This window comes from Arvicanthis niloticus, chromosome 10 (assembly GCF_011762505.2).
Source record: "Arvicanthis niloticus isolate mArvNil1 chromosome 10, mArvNil1.pat.X, whole genome shotgun sequence".
Taxonomy (NCBI): domain Eukaryota; kingdom Metazoa; phylum Chordata; class Mammalia; order Rodentia; family Muridae; genus Arvicanthis; species Arvicanthis niloticus.
In genome coordinates, this window is record NC_047667.1 from 61,784,422 (window position 1) to 61,802,140 (window position 17,719).

The following is a 17,719-nucleotide window of genomic DNA, read 5'->3' on the forward strand; positions in this document are numbered from 1 at the left end:
AGACTAAAAATCTGAGATGCAGTGCCTCAGTAGAAAGGCATCAGCTGATCCCCCACAGAGTTGCAGAACCAGAATAAGCTCTATAGTTGCCACAAATAGGGTAGAAATCCGAGGCTCTTTAACTTCCACACTGTCTGTTTTCTGATACCACCATCAGAATCATTATACACTGGGTAGGTTACAATGGCATGCATTGATCCTCTCAGATTTTAGAGGCCAGAAGACTCAGATTAGGCTTCTGGGAGAGCCCTGCTACCCGAGAGGACTTCTGTAGCTGCTTCTTCCAGTTTCCTCCAGATGCTTGGTAACACTCATTGCATTGTGCCAACATATTTCCCATCTCTGACTCATCTGCTCCACCCCCTCTGTCTGTGGATTTTTTTCTTTCCTCCTATAATGATACCAATTGTAAGATTAAAAGCTAACCCTAAATATAAGATGTGTTAACTCATTACCTACACAAATGCCTCATTTTACAAGGTAAAAATCTCAAGTTCTGGGTAGACATGTATTTTTGAGAGACCCTATTTAATTCACTGTGAATATATTTGCCTTTTTTCTGAGCTGTCTTAGTGGAGAGAACATATACACATAACACAGATGTTTATTATTGGGCAAGATAAAGAGTCAATAAGACGCTCATGATTTTTATCCTTCTCCATCTGTATATATGACTTTTTCAGTGATCTCATGATAAAAACAACATGTAGTATAATAACACATTTTTCAGTTTACACAGATTACAGTACAAATAATCTATAATGTTGTTGTTTAGGTAAATTTATAAATAGGACTGGTATTCTGCCTTTGATCCTTAGAATCCATATTTATCATTGGCGTTTTAGCTCACACTTGTGCTTTAGCTATTTTTTTTTTTTTTTTTTTTTTTGTATTCTTAGGCTCATATAATTTTGAAGTCAATACCTAGATAAACATTTCCAGTATGTTTTGTTGTGTTCCTGTAGGGAAAATACCTCAGACTAAATGCTGTTACTAAACTCTGTGAGCATCTTCACCTGTGTTTATTTATCATGTATCATTTTATATGAATGCTGAACCTAAGGACTATATCAGTGACTGCATAGTCTCTTAAGAGAACCAAGATCATGGTAAACACAAGATTTTGGGGCTGTTACTGATATAATTCAGCAGGCTTTCACCATAGCCTTTTATAATTATAAAGATCATACCCAAGTGAAAAGGAAACTGTAGCAAATATATCAACACCATACTTATTTTTATAATTACCAAGTCTCCTGTACTGTACACAGCTGTATGACCTATAGTATTGTAGTCCTGGTGCTACCATTGATTTATATGGGCAGTACCATAAATATTTGACTGCTTGTGTTAGGCCATTAAATAGCTATGGCCTCCTAAGTAATATAAACATTCATCTCTTAAGATTGCAAAGGGCCACAAACAATCACATATGTAGTCTAGTCCATGGTTGACCAAACCGCCAGAACATAGTCCATGAGTATATGTTGGTAGCCCTAAGAAAAATAATTTATATTCATGATTATGTTTCTGTGATAGTTCTCCCAAATATAATTTGTGTCTTTAGTCTAAGTAAGTTTTCATACTTGCTTGTGATTGGTCCTAGTCCTGATAGGATGAATTCTGTGTTGGCTATTTAACTATTTGCTTATAGTGTCCTTCCTCATTTCCTTTACTTAGACCTTGTACTTTCAGTTGAAAATGTATAATGATAACAATATTCCCAAAACACGTAACTGTCAACCTAATTGTATGTGTTTGTTTGGATAAGAAAGGTAAATGAGGTTTGACTTAAGAGAAAAAGCATCTATTCTTTTTCCCTTTCTACTGTGGCATCTTAAAGCAAGAGATAGGTAGCCCGATTTAGCACCATGGCATTGTCCCCTGCGCTACCACCAAGTAGCATGTGGCATCCCCACCCTGTGCTACTGTTGGCTTGGTTTGGACTTTTTCACAGTAAGTGTGTCAGTGTCACCATCTTTATCTCTACCATTGGTGACAATAATCATACATCCATGCTGCTTTATGAGGCCATAACTCTGTCTTCTCAGTTATCCACTCAGGAACTGCATTATTACCTCATAAAGCAGTGTGATTGTATAATCATCAATTAAACCTCAGCTTGTTGGGACTTTTTTTTTGAAAATCTCTTTCCCAAATAGGAGTTGGCACAAATTCCCTCCGTTTGAATTTTGTTTTTGAATGCCAAGATTGTATGCTGTGCGTTGATTTTTATCTGATTACGATTACTGTTATTTTGCCTTGAAGCTGGTGCATTTTGCTAAGTCCCAAGACAAGTCTTACATTGTAACGGGACTCAAGCCTTATAGGATCTACAGCTTTGCTGTCTCCATCTGCAATTCACTGAGCTGTGTAACCAGTGCTTTGGGATCAGGACAAACCCTAGCAGCAGGTAAGTACATTCCAGTGAATATGAAGAAATACATTCATGTTGAGAATAAATACCTGCAGGTCTCCTGCACTTTGGACTTCATATATGTCTTTTCTGTTCACTGCTGCTTCACCAGCAATTCTGAATGTGCTTTATCTTGAGTTTTTAAACAAAGCAAGACATATAGCTAAGGGTTATGGGCACATCAGAAGAGCCCCAGATTAGATACGAAAAGAGAATGGTTCCTGTGCTCAGCATCTAAGTAGGATCTCTGAATTTCCTGGTAAGTTGTGAGATGAACTTAGGAGTGGTCCTATTAGAAATATTCACATGATATCTCTTCCTTAAATTGTTGGGTCTATCAACTCCTGTCCTATGATGCTCTCTGGCAATGCCTAAGTTGCCTGCTGCTAGATGTTTCATCTGTTTGATAGGAAATTGCTTATATATTATTTTATTCATGATTAATAAAGATCCTCCAAGTCTGCACAATGTAATAGGAGACTCGTTAAATCTTACAATTTGGTTTATATCATGTTTGCTTGCATTACTAAGAGCCAACTAGATTTACACCAAGCTGACCACATGCACCCCCACCATCTATATTCTCTAGTAACAGCATTTAGAATACTTTCATTTGTCAGTGTTTCTGTCAGCTATTCTGCAAGTCTTAGCTTCTCTTTATGGGGCATGTCTGCATGTACAGAGGTTAGGGGATTCCCAGATGAATTATAAGTATTGTATGAACATATGTTTAATTGTCACCCTACTGGCCGTAGGTCTAATTCTAGCAATTCTGTCCTCATTTCTGGGAAAAGTAATTCAGTGCGAATTATGTCACACAATTACTATTGCTTGTTACAATTTTCAATTGACCTGAAGGACATCCAAATTCCGTGACAGTGTTGTTTATTACCTCAATGACTGACTTATTTGTGTACTGATATGTTTAATCTACATGTATTCCAGAGGTGTAAGTACATTTATGGAGTACCCAATATATTAAATCATATGGAGTCCATACTTTTCCTATAAGCCTATTTATTTTTATGAACGCTATGATTCAAAGGTAATAAATTTGAATACGAGGGGTGGATTCTATCTACTTTAGGCAAAAAATGACACAATTGTGGACAAAATTTGAAAGGGCATTCAATCTCAAAGCTTGAAGAAAATACAACAGAGGTTAAACACAAGCTGAAGATTGACCTCTGGTAGAGTGTTGGATGGAGAACCCTAGCAAGGAGGCTAGTCAAAGCTGGGACCCCAGCCCCCCATGAGGCAAAGAATTGTGAAATCATCCAGTGCTGTTGGATACAACTGAATTCATAGTAACATCTCCCATGTGTTTTTCTAATCTGTATCAGATTCATTTCCCCGGCAACCACATGGCAACCCACAACCATCTTCAACTTCAGTTCCAGGGCATCCAGTGCCTTCTTCTGGCCTCCAAGGGCAATAGACACACAGCTGGTAAACAAGCATATGTGCAGGCAGAACAACCATACATATAAAATAAGATAAAATAAATAAAAATTAGAGCCAAATAAAATTTAAAAATTTGTGTTCAAATTACAATTTTCAAATGTGTCGTTTATAGCATAAAGTCATATATGTACCCCCTAAGCACATCATTTATACATTATCTTGTAAAATCTCCAATTAGAAAGCAGCTATTGAATGTTCAAAAGTCTGTGGGAATCCTAAAGACAATGCACACGGTGGTTAGTTTAAGGAATTAACATCTAGTAGAATGATTGGCATGAGAAAATGTGCTAGGATTCTTAGCAGAGAAAAAGGCATGGGGATAGAGCAGAGGATGCATGGCTTTGAGTTTGGAGGTTACACCATCAAGTCACTGGGTGCTACTGTAGATGGACTTGGTTAACTGATAAAGACATTTATATCTATTCACTGAGTGTATAAAATGTACTAGTCACAATGTTAGGGGTTGGCACTGTTCTAGCTATTGCTATGATGAAATTTCTAGTTTACCAAGACCTCTCTGGCAATACCTTCTGGGGAGATAAGCATAGGTTCTCACAGTCTTTCTCAGTGGGGACTAAGGGACGCTGCTCAATGCGTAGAAGTGAAGACTGACAAATGACATGCATGGTGTCATAGGGAAACTATCCACAGGTTCAGAAGAGGGGAAAAAACTGAAGATGACAGTAATATTCGAGTAGAGAGTGGTGTTTCTGTTCACTGAAATGGGAAAGATGAACAGATGGGAAAACAAACCCATGTGTTTATGTTTGATTGCTTGGTGTAGCCATGGTGGCTACAGGAAGCTAGAAGCAGAGCATACGAATCTGATGGTTTATAATCCCCTGTAGAAAGACAGAGAGGATCTACAGTGCAAGTGAGTCAGTGAGGGAGAGAAGATGCAGTGATACAGGCTGAAGGAAAGCGTAGGGGCAAGTGCATGTGTGTGGGGACATGGCAAGAGAGAAGCAAGAAAACAGAGAGATCAGAGAAGGAGTCCCATCTGGAAAGTTCTAAAAGGGGCTTGTTACTTTTAATGCCAGAGAGCAAGAGAGGCACACATAAAGATGGAGGTGGGGGGACATGTCCCTGCCATGACCTGAGCTGAAGCTGGGTATAAAGGACTGAGCAGTGGAAGATGGTGCCTTAAGAAAATTCAAAGTTTTTTTGAAAAAGTTTTTTTCAAAACTTTGAAGTTTTGATAAAAGTTTGATAAAAAGTTTGATAAAAGTTTGATAAAAGTTTGATAAAAAGTTTTTTTCAAAACTTTGAAGTTTTGATAAACATTTGTTTACCCAGTTTCTATTTAAACCATTACATTAGCTTCTGTTCCTGGGAGGAAATCATTTCTATTCTGATGGGAAAAATTGTTCCAGTGGCTTTCAGAAACTACAGAGAACTTAGTGTTAGCCATCAGGGTAGGCTGTCAGGAATGTGATTTCTCATCTGACAATAAAAGTAATGCATGCAGTGATAGTGGGAAGATGTTTTTTTGTCATGTTTGTTTCAGTGTAAAATGCACCATTTGCAGGTATAGTCAGATAAGCGAGAAGAACAATCAGTTTTTCTTTGTCTGCAAGCAGAGCTCAATAGCTATTGTATTCTTCATGCCTCTTATTTTCAATAGGTGCTTATGTTTTTTTCTAAATAAGACTCATAGGTTGGACATCATAAAAATAAGCAATGAAAATTGACCATCCACGGTATGACTCTCTCTGCTCTATTACTTTGGTTAACTGCGGGGTTACTCATTGTGGGTCTGTAGGCCTTTTAACTCTTAAGTCCAAGTGGAGGTATGGAGGCCTGCCATTCAGCACCATTGTAGTGGAAAGTCACAAATCAAGATAGGCATTTAGCTGCTTAGAAGTGAGGGGTCACAACAGGGGCTTCTCTTCAGTACAATATCTGTCACTATTTTTAAAAAGAGAATTGTGAAGTTTTATCTGGCTGTTTTCATGGAAAAGCTTGAGAAGCAGATGATTTAATTTAAATATTTCAGGTGCATTGATAGAATAGGTGCACTTCACCGTGAGTGTTGTATCAGATCTGGATTTGGTACCTGCAAAGTTCTGAACAGATCTGAGGGATGGGGTCTCCAAGGAGCAATTGGGAAATCTTGCCTTAATGGTTGTGGAATCACTCCTGGTTATCTCAGGGAAGTTACCAGATGAGCTGGACCTTCTTCAAATCAGTGTTACACATCTATATAATTTTACCGTCTTCATTGAGGAAACGTGGATTTCTTTCTATCTTTTCCACAGTCAGTCAGGCATAAATCTACCTTTGGGAGATTCATTTCTAAAGATATATTGTGTTGTTTTCTTTACCTGTCACTGGCTTCTAGACTAGAAGCAGAGAAGTGCCTGTCTTTTAAGCAAGTAGCTAGAAGTGTGTTAAGTTTTCTCTCTGAACCTAAAGTAGAGTGTACATCTCCCTTCTCCTGGGTTGGAAATGTGGCTTGTTTGAATGCAGGGGACATAAGTCTTTTCATTGTGAATAGAACCCAGAGTGATTAAACAAGCACTCTTAATATGTTAATTTATACTTTTAATTACAACAATCTTGTCTATATAGTCATTAGTGAATACTAATATAAATATTTTTCCACCTCTTTATTCCTAGAGTGTAAGGCAATCATCCAGTTCTTTCTGTGAGGTTGCCAGTTTCCGTCTCATAATTCCATCTTTGTTCCTCGTTATGAATGCATTTTGTTCCTTCCTGTCTTGAATAATCCTTCATTAAGCTAGTCGCTTTCTGCTCCATGCTAAAAAGACAAAAATTATCATGCAAATGTGGCAGGCCATATTAAAAAGCACATCGCCCGACACTTTTTGTCGCTGTCCTTCAATTAGTTTCCCTTCTTTGAATTTAATTCCATTTGTTGTTTAAAAACTACTGACTTGATGTATGGACTCGTGAATCTGAGGCTGCTGCCAAGAAAGCGAGGGAGAAAAAAAATCAAAGGCCCTTGGAAGATCTGCAGAGCCGAAATGAATTCGCTTCACCTTTGACAAGAACACTTGAACAGCCCTGGAGTCCTCTGATGATTCGACCTGGCTAATTATCCAATTATTTATTTCAAAAGCAAAGACAGTATTCTACAATGAGAGTGGTGTAAAGCGGCCTGAGAAATTTGGGAGCAGCAGATGACTTAAGACCCATCCAAGATAAAGAATATCTGGGTAGAAACTTGACTTCCCTCCTGTGTGCCATTCATGGGCACTCCCCTGCCTCTCAGAAAGGAGACCCTGACACATGGACCCTTTCTGTCTGTTTTCTCTCTCAGTGGAGATTATTTTTGCACTTGCAAAAACCATGTCAAATTGCCAGGGCTCTTAAGCAATATTTAAGTTGTATTCCTCTTGATTAAAAGCTTTTGGTTCAAAGCAATACTTTTTAATTGCCTAATGATATAAGTCAGTTCTTAGGGGAAAAAAAAAACCCGCACATTTAGGAGTTCATTTGCGATATAACTGAAAAATTCATTGCATGGCAGTAAAACAATTTACTGTTAATTACAAGGAGAAGAATTTGCTGTAGCATGCTCACAGATTGCCATGAATCATGCAGCTCTCCTAGAGATTTATAACAGATGTGTAAGTGGGATGAATTAGCAGGGTTTAATAACAGAGGCACAAATCATGCAGACTTCAAGGGGCTTTAATTGATATACTACATTGTGACGGGCATGAATCACTCAGCCATTCAACAGCATTGGAACATATGGTCAGCTCAATATGCTGCATCTTAAATCGGTTGGTGAGTCGTTGCTCGTCCCATATGGTGGGAGCAATATATTTTTCGTGATTAAAAAAAAATAACATCCATTTTTTTTAAAGAGATATGTTTGCAAAGCATGTTTGTTATGGATCGGGCATCTGAAAGCCAAGCTAACCTGAGTGTTCTTCTTAATTTTTGTTACAATTATTTTTAAACACGGCAGCTTCCCAAAATAAATGAGGGGCATTGTGTAACGCTAGACCACTGGAGGTGTTATGAGAAAGGGCTCCGTGCTGTTGGCACATTTGACCTCCAGCACAAGCCCATGGAAATCATGGCTGGAGAAACTGAGATTGTCTGCAAAGCCCTGCAGACTGGGTAAACAAGATACAGGGTAATGTCTTTTTGAGGGGAAGGTTAGGACTATCCAACTTGGCATCTAGCATGACAAGTTTGATGGGAAATCTTTATTTAGCAAGGTTAAAAAAAGTAGTTCGAATAATAATAATAATAATAATAATAATAATAATAATAATAATAACAATACTGTGGCCCCGATGGAACAATCACATGGGCACTCTTTTGCTTCTTAAGTCTGCATTACCTTCTTTAGGAACATTAAAAATAATCTTCATACATAATGGAACTAATGCCATGGCTCTCATGTGGAGTCAGGTACCCTGGCTGACACCTAACCAGGACTGTGTAAACATACTTTCAATGTAACTGGGTCCTGGCAGCCTTCAGAAAGGATTTTGCAGCATTAGTAAGTGTGTCAGACTTGAAAAAGGAATATTGCAGCCTTAGTCTGTGCTGCCAGGGTTTAATGTCAACAATTAAAATTTATTTTGATCCTTACCTAGTGTTTATTACTGTTTGTATACACAACAGACCTTACTAATACAGAGATGCACTATTAGACAGAAATGCCATCTGTTCCCAGAGAAATGCTGGCATCTGTCTTCGATGCTAAAACTAAAATGATATTATTTCTAACACAACACAAATTAACTGCTTTTTACTCACCGACTCCACTTTGGAGGGCTGCAGATGTACCTGAGGAAAAGGCTGGCTCATGAAAAGTGCGATGACCTCTGGGGCCAGGACTGCATTTGGATAGTGACTTTTGTCAGGCTTCCTGGTGGCCTTTTGGGCATGCAGAAAGGCCATGTAGAAATCACCTTTGCAAAAGAGAACTTTACCTCTGCTGCGTTCTCCATCTGTATCATCTGAAGATCATTAAAGTAACAACTGAAATATATAAAACTGGACAGAATTAGAGAGGCTCAAGGGCCCCCCAAAATGTTGACAGATACACCCTCAAAAATAAATACATGAAACAAAACTTCAAGGGAAGAAATTGAACAGGCAAAACTGCTAGTGAGCAGTCTCCGTTGGTCTCACAGTGACCCCTTTAGGAAAATACAAACTCTCTTCTCTGCTAGGCTATTAAATTTTTTTCTCCCTCAGTGGCATATATAAAAGATTTATATGCAGCACCCCTCCTATTTTATTTTTGGGAGGCCTAAGTATCTTATTAAGAAAAGGTCTCTCACTGTTCGAAGTTAAAGAATTCGGAGCACCAAGGACAACGGTAACACCCACACAGACCTGAGAGCTGGGACACTTTCTGAGATGGACCATTTGGATTCCATATATCACAAAATAATAAATTGTGTCACACCCATGTTTAATGCGTGTACACAGCGCATTAACTGTAACTACAGTACATTTATTTGTGCTGGAAGAGACTTGAAAATGATTAAAAAATCAATACAGGGCTGTCAGACAGGCAAGCGTTCCGATACGTTTAAGATCCTAATTGCACAGGCCCCATAAAAGCTTCAAGTTTGTGTTGCAAGGATGCCATAATTACAGTCAGAGCAACTACCTCTTATATTAATGCTGGACTTCACTGAATGGCGGTGGTGGCTGTCACCTTCAGTACCCTGTGTGTAGTTCAGAAATAATGGGTCCTCTTCTCTCTAGACGTGGGCAGTGTTAGTTATGAACAACTGATCTACCATCACTTGAAAGACAGCGATGGCAATGTTTAGGAACCAAGTTCATGTGAGTTCTCTGAAAGTCGTGCTTTGTAGCCTTTCTGTGACATGGCACACATAAAAAGAGCATGCCGTGTGCCACATTCAGGGTAAAGAAATGAAGGCTGGCCACTGAAAGGGACGATGGTCAGCTTTCCTGAAGTCTATGGAGACTCGTATGTCAACCCACTTGCTGTTTTTCTAATTGAGAATCACTATTCAGTTCATCTCAACTCAACTGTGTCTCTCAGTGAAAACCTAACTAAACAAAAGAGAGAGCAGATGACGGACAAGAACATTTCCACTGTGCACTCACTCACATGATGCTGTTGAGGGAGCACACAGCAAGTAGAGAAATGCATTTTGTTTCGTGGAGTCAGGTAAGAGTTTGTCAGTAGGGCAGCAGTGAGTGACATCTAGGCTCTGATGGAAATGCCTTCCCTCTTCTATATACTGGTTGCTGAACAGAGTTGCTGCCACCTGGGGACTCATTCTTAGGTCCTGGTCTCAGAGCTTACGTGCAGATGTTCAAGCCTAGCAATGTTTGGAAAGTAACATTTTTTGACAATGGTTTTAGATCTTTGAGAAAAAGTCAAAACAATTTTTGTAACTTTAATTTTTTTTCAATCCGTATTTTTAATGGTTCTCAAATGCTTTAATCTCCCTTCTACCCAACCACCTTCCAGAAACAGTGAAATAGAGAGGATGCGGGGGAAGTGGACCTGTTTAAAAACGGCTCTTGGAGCAGCTCCTGTTTGTTGTTTCTGAAAATCTGCAGTTCAGTTCACAGGTCAGCAGCAGCAACTCGATCCACTCACAAACACTTCATGGATACACCAGCAGTCCAATTTGGTAGAGTCAGAATAGCAAACGCGAATCGGCAGCAGTGACATGACCTAACAGAGACAGCCAGGCCTCAGCTGAAGCCACACAAGTCAGCAGGAAAGGGCCAGAGAGCCAACAGGAACACCAGGAGAAGTTCTCAGATGTGCTTCTCTCAGTGAAGTGAAGATCAGTGAAGAGTCGAGATTTAACATTACACAGCTAACTCTATAAGCAAGCCTAGCTCTCAGCCTTAGACACTGTCCAGGAGTCCTTCTTATACTCCCGCCAAACATCATGTGTCCTCCATCGGTCTTACCACAGCACATGAGTCTGTCTCAGCTGATATCATTGTACCAATCAGCGCCAATCTGCAGAAGCAGCAAGAAACTGCAGCACGCCACCGTAACTATTTGGTGTGTTTCTCTCTTTGAATCTCAACAAATGGAGTTCACCTATGCAACATAAAGTGGACGAATACATGTTTGCCATTAGCAAAGTATCCTTCATCACGTGTCCTTTCACATGCCTGCTTTAGCAGAACATCCTTTCTCCTCTGTCTGCTTCAGTGAAACATTCCTTCATGAGTCTGCCTTGGTCTTTCACCTGTGTCCACTTCAGGATAACACTCCTTTATATCTTTGCCCCAGCAAAGCACCGTCCAACACAACTGACTTTCCAAAGAACTCTAAGTTTCCACCTCAAATTTTCTTTTGACAAAGTGCCTAAGGATATCCTCTGTTAGTCTAAACCCTACACACCCTGAACCTTCTGGAAACTCTGGTCATGTCTTGATGCCCAGACTCACAGCAGGAAATAGATGATACTTGGTCACAGTGAATAACTAATCCACACAGACTTCATACACAAGGTTTTGAAAATAAATGAAGAGGTTTGATTCAACAGACCTGTGAGACTGTCTTGCTTAAGACTCCACACTCCATAAATTTTGCAAGTGTAAATTTATTCGTTACAGCATGCTGTTAATCAGATAATAAGGTAACAAATGCGGCATAAAGGTGTAGATTAGCTGAGCATTTTAGGAGACTTTTTTATATAAAATATAACATTATTGGGGAGCTGAGGAGTTGTCTTCGTGGGTATGAGCACTTACTTTGTAAGTGCAGACCCTCAGGTCCCACATGAAAGCCACATCTGGCTGCATGTGGGTGTTGCTTACCCCAATGCTGGAGGTGGGGTAGGAATGAAAGAATTGCTGGGGCTTCTTGGGCAGCCAGTCTAGCTTTCCAAAAAAAGAAGAGTTCCAGAATCAATGAGAGAGTCTATCTCAAGAGGATTAGGTAGATTGTTCATTGAGTTATTGTTGATATATTGTGCTGAAAATTCCTCCTCAGTTTTCAGATAGAAAAACCCAGGCAAATAATATAAGGTGTGAATGGTTTTGCTAAAATATTTGTAGCATAGGAAATTAAAGTAAAATATCTCTAGATATCTAAAGTTGAAATTTTTTACTTAACGTTATCTCTTCATTTGCTGTGCTATGATTACAAACTATTTTAAAACACATTTGTGTGTCTATAATCACTTTGTTTTGGTAATCTGACAAATGACTCTTCTTACTCTAAGCTCTCTCTCTCTCTCTCTCTCTCTCTCTCTCTCTCTCTCTGTCTGTCTCTCTCTCTCTCTCTCTGTGTGTGTGTGTGTGTGTGTGTGTGTGTGTGTGTATGTCCATCCAGTTTAATTGATAGACAGTTCCACTCAGTTCCCTCCTCTGCCTGTGAAAAGCACAGCTCAGTAGGATACCCACCCTGCAAACAACTATGGTTGACTCCCCTGTGAAGCAACAACATACCAGTTGGAAGTTTAGGTTTTCTCTCTCTTAAGCAGTAAGGTAAGTAATTAGCTCTCATCCAACACCTCCTCTGGAAGTGACTAACCAAAACCATTCCAATTGCTTATTGGAATTCCTTGGGTCTTTTGGGCCCACCGTGGAGAACCGTAAGAGGGTCTTCAACCAATGAGCCGCTGCCTAATCTTCCACCAGGCATTCTAGCCACAGAGCCCACCAACTCAAGCAAGCTAGCTGCCTAGCCAGCCATGACCCAGCCAAGGGAGTCACCATGACCAAGAGTCTCTACCCAGTGGGGCGCCACTGGAGCTTCTCTCCCTCATCCCTCTCGGCTGACAGCCAGTCCAGCCTGTATGCCCCCACCATCTCAGTCCCTCTGTGGTCTCCCAGCAGTGCCTGGGTGCTCAAGGGCTGAGGCCATCGGTCTCCTACCAGCTATCTTGGCCCGGAGACCCTCAATCCAAGAACTCTGCCCCTGTGGGACCTCAGACCAGAATCTCCCCATACCTGGAGTGGAGCTCAGTGGATTCTCACAGCCCAGCGTCCCATAGCCCAGTGTCTGCCGGGTGCTGCATGGAATGAACTCAGTCAAATTCCCATGCTTATGCCCTCTGAGACATGGTTCCAGCTGCCTGGGATGGCAGACATGCGTGGGAACCACAACTCAGTCCAACAAGACCCATGCCCACAAACAAGCTATAGCCCCCCACACATACATATATATAAACACACACACACACACACACACACATATACACACATACTCATAAACACACACATACATACACACACAGAAAAGAGCAACACATGGACATGCACACATATAAAAAGTCAAATTTTAAAGAAAAACACATTAATTGTTCTTTTGTTTGCATTGTAAAGCTCAAGACTAAGATAATGGTGGGCCTTCTTGCCTACCTGATTCTTTAAGCAAGCATAGGTGGCCTGAAAAAATTATGAAAGAGTTTTATCTCCAAACACAAGCTTGGGACAGAGAGTTTCAGGCTGGTGTATCTCATTATTTTGTTTTGGATTATTGAAATGACAAGTGAAAACATGCCATTTAGCTGTGTCTTGGCAGAGAGTACCAAGAGAAGCCATGCATATAAAACTCATACATGTATAAAGAGATCACACAGATTCCTGCAGCAGCAGATGAGTACAGTTGATAATTTTCTATTTAAGTCAATGGACTTTTTGCTCTGTTCCATCTCAAAGGTAAAGTAAAACTCTAGCTGGCTGCTTCTCTTTAGAAAGTTGGCCAGTACCTCAAGATAACTGGTAATATTCCTTTCGATGCTCTCAAGGTGAATTTCATGTCATGCTTTATGGATTTCTGCTCTTTGACTCACATCGATATGTTTCTTGAAACAGTGTGGGGAGCTGACAGAAGGTGGCTATCATCCTTTCAGCCATCTTGAGCCATATACCCTGATAAGAGACGTGATTACAATAGCCTACAACAGCTGAGCACACTCTGATAACATCTTGCTTTAGATACCCAGGATTTTCCCTTCGGTGTGTGAGAGTTAAAGGTGTGTGATTTAAGGGCATGACTTAGAGATCTGATTTAGAGACAAGACCCAAGGGCATGATTAAAGGCATGACTTAGAGGCGTGGCTTAGAAGTGAGACATATAAAAGGCGAGAGGCAGACAGAAGAGAGGAACAGAGAATCAGACACTTCAGAGAGTACAACTTGGAGGGAGAACAGAGAATTAGACATTAGGATTAGACAGTACAACTTACAGTACAACTTGGAACTAGAAATTAGGTTAGAGAGTACAACTTGGAGGAGCAACAGATTACTTGACATTAGGTAGAAGACACTTGGCTCTAGGCAGTACAACTTAGAGTACAACTTGGAACTAGGAATTAGGTTAGAGAGTACAACTTGGAAGTTGGAATTAGGCAGAGGTATTAGGCACTCAGCACTTGGAAGAAGTAACTTGGAACTTGGAGGCACTAGGGACTAGGAAGTAGGGACTAGGAACTCAAGACTTGGGACTTGGAGAGAAGAAGAAAGACTGAAGAATAAATGGAATTGAATCACACTCTGTCTGGTCTCCATTCTTCCCGTCCGTCCTCACTCTCTCTCTTGCTGAACCCTGACCAGCAGACCGGAGCAGCTTGGGGCAGTGTGAGCTCTAACAGTTTAACCCCCAAGGCTTTTGGCAATGCAGGTTCCAACATTGATAGAGCAGTCCTCAATATTTTGGCCCCCAAGCGTGGGGCAGCTCGGGCTGCAACAAAACAGGAAATACTTTTCTATACAAAGCTGTGTTAATACAAGTAAAAAATAAAAGTCCACAAACATAGTTTGGGTTCTTGGTCAAAACCCTTGGATACAGTTGTATGGATTCCTCTCTTCTCTTTCTAATTCAGCCTACATGATTAAAGTGGGGATGCATGTTAGCCTGTAAGAGATCATGGTGTTTGGCCATGATGGTCCATTCTTTTAATTCCAGCACTGAGAGGCAAGTTCAGGAGGCAACTCAAGAATTGTGGGTTCCAGGGCAGCTTGGTCTACATAGTAAGTTCCATACCAGGAAGAATTATATAGATAAACCCCATCCCAAACAAGCAAACAAAGAAGGTATCATGCTTGAACACTGGCCTTCACTTTCAATAACTCAGTTGTTAGTCAGGTTTTCCTTTCAGTGGAGGACACGGAAAGTTTTTAATTACTGTTTACTAGTAGAGTTTCTTAGCAACTCCAAGGAGTTGTCACTATTCAGGAGCTATGAATGTTTCAGGTCTCACTGTCCTCAGCAGTGGTCACTGAGTAATTACTGAGACAAGTCTCAGGCCATGGCTGGTGGCATGGTGGCTTCAGGTCCATACATGTTCCAGCTATTACAGTACCTAGAACTCATTGTCCCTGCATGATTGGATGCTCTGTTTGGCTTTCAGAGTGGTGTTTGCTTGTCTGTCTGCTTTAATTTCTATCAGTTCTAAGTCTAGGATAAAAATCAGGAAATTTCACATGAAAATGACTGCCTTGCAGAGAGGAAGAAGAGGAGGAGGAGGAGGAGGAGGAGGAGGAGGAGGAGGAGGAGGAGGAGGAGGAAGAGGAAAGAGAGAGAGAGAGAGAGAGAGAGAGAGAGAGAGAGAGAGAGAGAAGATACAAAGATGTTCCTCACTATATCCCAGATATCCCAGGCAGGAAATACACACTGTATCATTTCAAATGCATGAAAACAAAGTACAAATTGAGCCTGTAGCTGGGAGGTAGAGTGTTTGCCTAGCATGTGAGACCCTCTAGATTAAACTCTAAGTATGGTAAAAAAAAAAAATAATACAACAAAATAAACATTGAAAAACCTAAATCATTAATCCTATATTACCAATTCATTTTTGGGACATGCTTGGGGAAAATCACCCATATCAGGAAGGGTGCTGGAAGGGCACCCCTCCCTCTCATTTCCCCTTGCCTATGTCCCTTATTTCTGCAACCTGGTCAGTACCAGGTTAGTACAGGTCAGGACAAGAGGCTCTGCCTTAGTTAGCAGTGCTGGTTGTAGGCTGGCCACAAATCAAGGAGGCTTAGCAGTTTCCAAATAAGTCAGTTTCTGTTCATCCAGAGACATCTAGAAAGAGAGCCAGGCAAGGAGGTAATAAACAAGGAAACAGGGTACCTATAATGGCTATAATATTTCTATGTATGTATGTTTGTATGTATGTATGTATGTATGTATATAAAATAAAAATATTTGTAAGAAAAATCTTTGACAATGTGCATATGTTTTGAGTTAGGAATTTGTTAGTCATTTAAATTTTCTTTACTCATTTTCGAGATCAACTCTGCATCCTATTTTTCATTCATAGAACTGTGTAGACACCTGTGATCACAATTGACTTTAAGTGTGATGTACCCAAGGGTATTTCTATCTATGTCATTCATTGTCCTTCTGTGTCCTTCAGCTCCTGCTCAGCTAAGGTCTCCCGTGGTGACAGGAGTCAACAGTACTACAGTCCATATCAGTTGGCTTCCTCCTGCAGAAGTCAATGGCCCACCTCCTTTGTACCATCTAGAAAGGAGGAAGTCCTCCCTCCCAGCTGCCACGGCTGCTATAACAAAGGGAACCCGCTTTGTGGGAGATGGTTACTGCAGATTTCCCAGAACAGCTCACCCAGATTTTATAGGTAAGTGTATTTGACACTTTTATTTGAGAAGTGCTACGCCCCAAGGTGTTGTCTATTATTTTGATATCTCTTTACAATAAATTTTTTATGGTGGCTATTTATAGAAATATGAACTCAGCCTTTTTATAACGGTAGCCTGATTGTGTCAACACATCATTCCTTTAGGATTGTTTGGGGGGCAGATCAGGAGGCAAGGGAGGAAAGGGGAGAGAGGAAAGCCAGCCTCATTGGATCAAAGTGTGTCCTCAGGCAGCCTCTGTTGTTAAGTACTAGAGTGTGTTACATCCTGTTTCTGAAGAGGCTTGAGAAATGCCTCATGCCTACTGAGAACGCATGTGGTCACCAAAGCTTGTGAAAAGACTCAGAAGAAACAAATCCACCCTTATAGGGGAGAGGAATACATCAGATACTTAAGGGCTGTTTTATTTATTAGAGTTGAGTCCACAACAGCTATTAATATCTCCAGTTCTGTTGGAAATATTGGTGGACACTAGTCTAGGGGACCCAAATTCTCCAGGCAGGTGCTGTAGCAAAGCCAAGGAGGTTCCTGGTGCAAGCACAAAATTTAAAAGTGTTTCAAAACTTGATGTGAACAGTTAAGGAAGTATTTGGAAACATGAAAATCAATGCAAATAATCCACATGTAAAAAGGAAGTTCTTAGTCACTGTTCTATTACTGTGAAGAGACACCATGATCAAGACTACTCTTATAAAAGAACCATTTAATTGGAGACTTGCTTCAAATTTCTTCATGGCAGAAAGTATGGCAGCACACAGGCAGATATAGAGTTGGGGGAAGTAGCTACATCCTGATCCTCAGACAGTTGGCAGAGAGAGAGAGAGAGAGACAGACAGACAGACAGAGACAGACACACAGAGAGACAGACAGACAGACAGACAGACAGAGAGACAGACAGACAGACAGACAGACAGACAGAGGCAGACAGACAGACAGACAGACAGACAGACAGACACAGACAGACAGACAGACTAGGCCTGACCTGGGATTTTGATACCTCAACACCACCCCCTCACTAAAGACACACTTCCAGCAACAAGGTCACACCTCCAAATCCTTGCCTGACTGCTCATCAGCTGGGGACTAAGCATGTAAATACAAGACCATATGAGGGCCAATATCATTCAAACTGCCATAATAAGTCTGTGAAACATTTAAATCAAAGCAGATCAGACCTTCCACTTCCATGGCCTTATTTCCTATGTTTTGGGCTTCTAGCCTTACTATTTCCAGAACAGTCTAGACAACCATTGGTTTCTATTATACTCCCAAGCAGCACTATTC

The 17,719-nt window shown here is 40.6% G+C and overlaps 1 protein-coding gene across 1 annotated transcript in view; it reads left to right on the plus strand.

The window, feature by feature from the left end:
- Positions 1-17,719, plus strand: part of Ush2a (usherin) — a 681,657-nt gene that overhangs the window by 188,805 nt on the left and 475,133 nt on the right. Inside the window, exons 20-21 of the mRNA XM_034512972.2 lie at positions 2,269-2,413; positions 16,195-16,416. Of these exons, the coding sequence (XP_034368863.1) occupies positions 2,269-2,413; positions 16,195-16,416 (367 nt within the window). The remainder of the gene's footprint in view (positions 1-2,268; positions 2,414-16,194; positions 16,417-17,719) is intronic.